General features: G+C 40.5%; 1 protein-coding gene across 6 annotated transcripts in view; it reads left to right on the top strand.

The window, feature by feature from the left end:
• Positions 1-5,455, top strand: part of PTTG1 (pituitary tumor-transforming 1) — a 15,168-nt gene that overhangs the window by 2,872 nt on the left and 6,841 nt on the right. Inside the window, exons 1-3 of one of the 6 annotated variants that reach the window (XM_011356709.2) lie at positions 2,283-2,487; positions 2,932-3,032; positions 3,523-3,704. In XM_011356709.2, the coding sequence (XP_011355011.1) occupies positions 2,942-3,032; positions 3,523-3,704 (273 nt within the window). In that variant the 5' untranslated portion in view covers positions 2,283-2,487; positions 2,932-2,941. Of the gene's footprint in view, positions 1-2,282; positions 2,504-2,931; positions 3,033-3,519; positions 3,705-5,455 lie in introns of those variants that run through there. The other 5 variants (XM_011356708.2, XM_023528606.1, XM_023528604.1 and 2 more) reach the window with 5 other exon arrangements.

The following is a 5,455-nucleotide window of genomic DNA, read 5'->3' as shown; positions in this document are numbered from 1 at the left end:
CCCACAAAGGCCTTGGTTAGGAATGCATTGTGTTCTCTTCGTTACTGATCAAGTCTGCACAGCAGCTTAGACATCCTTCCCTTTGTTATCTGTCACTGGGGACCTCTTCCACCTCGCCTTCCACAGAAAAAAAGAGACTATCTGCGTGATACCCCTTCTCATTTTCTCCCTCCCACAAAGATGTCTCGGCTGCAAAACAATCCTTACTTTTCTTTTGTTAATAGCTCCTTTGCCCCATTCCTCTTCCTATGAAAATCTTCCATTTTGTATAGCCCATTCCATTTTGTAGAGCACCATTCTAGTTGCTAGACTGGATGCTGCCTGATTCAGTAATCACTTAATAAAGCCAATTAGACATTCAAATATAATCAATTGAATTTTGTTCTTTAACAACAATAATTTTGATAGTAGAATTTTTCTGATATTTTTTTTCTTGGTCCCACCTGTTCCGGTCTTCTCCCTACCCCCAAAATAACATGTATTCTTTTCAAATATAAAAGCTAACATCCTTACCTCAATAAGATAGCCCATTATAATCTATTTTTTTTCTTATTAAGAATTTGCAGTGCCTAGAGTTTAGGAACATAAATATTAATTTTGATTTTACAGGACAGTAGGTGAAGGAATAGAAAGTGTCAGAGAATAGCCTGAAAGGGAGTAGTCCATGAATGACCCACACTTGGTTTTTATCTCCTTAAAACATTACTGAATTTTGCTTGGTAAAGTTAAAACTACCAGGCACAAGTCATGGGACTCATCTCCCAGAACAAACATAGACTGTGCTGGACAAGTGGGAAGAATTTTTTTTAAGGTTTGGGTTCTTCCATAGAGGATTGATTCTGAGGAAGGTTTAAGGAAGCAGGGATTCATTCTGAATGGATAGCTGTTTGTAAATTGGGATTAAGATATACTGGGATTGATTAGGATCTAGGTGCTGTTATGAGGTGAGGGTGGTTTAGCCATTGGATATCCCCACTATAGTTTGGAATAACAAAGGAGTCTGAGGCATCATTAGTTAGAAAACAATGGCCACTCAAAGAGGAGGTGGTTATGGCATTTTCAGTTACTGCATGACCTTGGGAGATACAGTGCTTCATATAGTAAGGGGAAGACTTAGCCTGGGGAGTTATAAACCTTTCACCCAAAGACCTTAGGAAATAGAGAATCCTCACTTGGAAGCTGGAGGTGTTGTACAGATTTGGTTTCAAAATGACCCCTTTTGTGTGCCAATGACGTAATATGTAGCTGAGATATGTAGAAGGAGATAGAGGGAAAAATGAAAGGGGATGGAATAAAAACAGAAAGGGCAGAGAAGGGAGTAAAGGTATGCATGGTTTTTGTCTTCCCTCTTTTCTTCACCTTCTTGAGTTAGGATCTTTTCTTCTTGATGCCTAGCATAGTATCTAACATTTAAGCAGCATTCTGTAAATATTTGTTGATTGAATGAATTATTCAATCAGTTTTTGTCCTGAAATGCCAGAGAAGAAGGGCCAATGAGTTGGTATATATTGAAAACCATGTCTCTGCCAGTCCCTATTAAATGACAGAATTTTTATGTAAACCTGAATTATGTATTAATTAGGATCATCATTTTTTCCCTAAGCCAGAGATTCCTGTTGCTACAATAAAAACAGCATCCTAGCCTGAAATGTTGAGGATAGGCCTGCAATTAGGGACTAATCAGTCCATTCTTAATCACAAGCATAACAGAATGACTCAAATATTGGTTTGATCTATCTTTACTTACTTAATTTCTAATTCTGCTCTGCTAGTGTTCTTTAGACCTGATATGAATTGTTTTCTCCATTTGATTATATGTATTTTTTTTAACATCTCTAATTGAGATACAACTACTATGTATCCATTTTTCCTGTTATTTTCCAGAAGACTATGATGCCTTTCCTCCTGGATGCCTCTTTTTAAATTTGATCTGGTCTCTTTTACTCTCCGGACCAATGGTTGATTAGTTGAAAACTTTAGGAAAATAGTTCTGTTGCCACTACACCTTGACTTTTTGAATCTCACCGTCTTTTAATTTAATAACGTCTTGACCACATCTAAGTATCTCAGGGAAAAAGAAAAAACACAACTCTATCTTGATATCATAATAATCATTGATTTTTTTCTGGAAATTGGAGACCATATTCACTCCCATTCTATCTGTATGGGGAGCAAGTTAAAAAACCTGAAAGTCCATGATTAAGGTGTCAGGAGGTTTGATTTTTTTTTGTTTGTTTGTTTTATTATTCCCAAGAAACAAGCTCTAAACTTCTCTCGAGAAAGCTTTCGGGGCGGAGCCCGAGGAGCTTAGGTTCCTCCCATTGGTTTTTCCTGGGACCCTACCCGCCCACTCTGTCCCGCCTCTTGGGCGGATGAGCCAATAGAGACGTGAGTTGTGGTTCAAACGCAGAGCCTGGCGCGACCCTCGGAGCCTGGCGCGACCCTTGGAGGCAGAGTCGCGTGTGATTTTTGGCTGTTGATCCTAACGTGGGTGAATGGAAAGGTGGTGCATGGTTGGGCGAGGAGGGGTCTGGCGAGGAAAGAGGCGAGCTTGGGGCTGGGGGCCGGTACCTGGTGTCGGGAGGCTTAGGGTGAGAGCCGAGGATCGAGGGCTGGAGGTCTGGGGGTAGGGGTGTTGGGCCCTGGGAGTCTCGTGTCGTCTATAGCGCAGAGCCGGTTGCGGCCGCGACCCACGACGGTTCGGTCCTGATGAGTACCGGGGCCTCTGTCAGCCCCAAACCGCCAACTCTTCTGGAATTTAGCGCCTCTGACTCAGGTTTTAAAAGTTAAGAGCTGGCTGAAATAGGGCTGCTTCTGCTTAACCGTTTTTGCGTGGACGTGCCCCGTGTGGAAAGTTTGCTCTTTGCTACACTTTAGGTTTTCTCTTTTTCCCTAACCTCCACGGTCTAATATGTAATTTCACACCCCTAGTTAATCCAGAATGGCTACTCTGATCTTTGTTGATAAGGAAAATGGAGAACGAGGGACCCGTGTGGCTCCTAAGGACCGGCTGAAGCAGGGATCTGGGTCTTGTAAGTATACAGGCTGCAGTCAGATACACAGGTATTATCAGTCGTGGATATGTCCTGGAGCCTAGGGAGGCATGTAATGTACCTTGTGAGTAATTGGAGTCAAGTTTACAGATTACAGGCATACCTCCTTTATTGTGCTTCAGAGATGTTGAATTTTTTACAAATTAAAGGCAAGACTCTCCACCAGCAAAAAAGTTATGACTCGCTTTATTGCAATACTCTATTGCTTTGGTCTGCAACTGAACCTGCAATATCTCTGAGGTATACCTGTACTGCGATTGTAACATGCTTCATATGAGTCTCTCTCCTATTTAATATCTGAATGAGATTTAAGAGGGCACTGAAGTACTAGTAGGCATATGGCCACACCACCATCAAAAATGGGGGTTGAGTTTGGGGGTGAGAATTAGGCCAAGTTTATATACACAGTCAGCCTTCAAGTTGCACAGTTTACTGCCCTGATAATTGTATGGTGCATTTTCTTTAGCAGTCAAAGCTCTAGATGGTAGAACTCAGGATTCAACACCGCACGTTGGCAAAATGTTTGGTGCTCCACCAGCCTTACCTAAAGCTGCCAGAAAGGCTTTGGGAACTGTCAACAGAGCTACAGAAAAGTCAGTAAAGACTAATGGACCTCTCAAACAGAAACAGACAACCTTCTCTGCCAAAAAGGTAAGTGTTGGCTATAAAGACACCTTTTAAACCTTTAAGTACCTTTTATCATTAAAATGACTATTAGCATCTTATCTGGTTTTCTTCCCTGTGAGTAGGGCACATCTAGCCTAGCAAACAGATTAACGGAAGAGAATCATACTGTCTTTATGGACTTCCTCTGTACCTCGAGATCAGAAGTCTTAGAAGCAGCTGGTGAATATTTTTGCCTCACCTGTCCTTAACTAATGTCTTGAAGCTAACTGATTGGTTGGTAGTACAGGCATACCTCGGATATTTCGGGTTAGGTTCCAGGCCAATACTAATGCAAGCATCACAATAAAGTGAGTCATCCCTTTGCTGTTGGAGGGTCTAGCCTTCAATTTGCAAAAGAAGCAACACCTATGAAGCACAATGAAATGAAGGGTGATAAAACGAGGTAGGCTTTTATTTAATTACACATTCATAAAGTACTGAGCTGGTGGGTACTTTGTAGGAGGTCCCATTGTTGATATAATAGCTCAGGTGTTGCCATGTTCCTCCCTGCTTCTCAGAGCAAGCACCAGCTTGTTAGATGATAATTTGCCAGCATGTTGACCTTTGTGTTTGTGCATAAACTACAGGCCAGACTGAGAAAACTTTGTTGAGAAAGATGTCGTCAGCATGTGGATTAACACTTTATTTGAATAATTTTGTTTAATGTGTATTAGGAAAAAACAACCAGTACTTTACATCAAACTGAGACTTACATGTAGTGTAGTTTAGGACAAGGACATCTTTTATTTTTTAATTTATTTATTTTAATTAGTTTCAAGTATATAGTACCTTAGTTAGACATCTATATAGTTTGTAAAACTATCCCCCCAATTGCTCCCTCCATCCCCTGACCCTCCACCTAGCCAACGTATTAATGCTAACGGCATTCTCTATGCCATGCTCCCCATTCCTGTGACCATCCATCAGCTACTAATTTGTACTTTAACCCTTCACTCTATTCTCCCGGCCCCCCAAATCCTCCTCCCCTCTGTCCATCACTAAATTGTCCACTATATTGTAAGCCTGGTTTTGATTAGTTTGTTCTTTTTATTCCTTAGATTCCACATATAAGTGAAATCATACAGTGTTTCTTTCTCTGACTTAAATACCTTCTATGTCCATCAAAGCAATATCTTTTTCCATCCCCTTCCTTTTCATATTTAGGGGTCTTGTTTTCTTATCCTTTCAGCTACTCTATCTTTTGGTTGGAGCACTTAATTCTTTTCCATTTAAGGTACTTATTGATAGGAATGTAGTTGTTACCATTCTTTATTCCTGTTTTTGATACATGTTTTTTCTTCTTAAAAAGTCCCTCTAACATTTCCTGTAATACTGTCTTGGTGGTGCTAAATTCCTTTAGCTTATTTTTGTCTGGGAAGCTCTTTTTCTGTCCTTCAACTCTAAATAATAGCTTTGCTGGATAAATTATTCTTGGTTGTAGATCCTGGGTCTTCATCCTGTCGAATATTTTTTTGCCAAGCCCTTCTGTCCTGCATAGTTTCTTTTGAGAAATCAGCTGCCAGTCCTATGGGTGTTCCCTTATAAGTAATTATTTCTTTTTCTCTTGCTGCTTTTAATATTCTTTCTTTGTATTTAACCTTTGGCATTTTAATTATGTGTCTTGGTGCGGACCTCTCTGGATCCCTGGTTTTTGGAATTCCCTGAGCTTCCTGGGGTTTTGTCCTTTTCCTTCACTAAGTTAGGGAAGTTTTCCATCATTATTTCTTCAAACAGCT

The sequence above is a fragment of the Pteropus vampyrus genome, unplaced genomic scaffold (assembly GCF_000151845.1).
Source record: "Pteropus vampyrus isolate Shadow unplaced genomic scaffold, Pvam_2.0 Scaffold30, whole genome shotgun sequence".
NCBI classification, from domain to species: domain Eukaryota; kingdom Metazoa; phylum Chordata; class Mammalia; order Chiroptera; family Pteropodidae; genus Pteropus; species Pteropus vampyrus.
The sequence above is the reverse complement of the archived record's forward strand: the minus strand, read 5'-3'. Positions and strand labels throughout refer to the sequence as shown.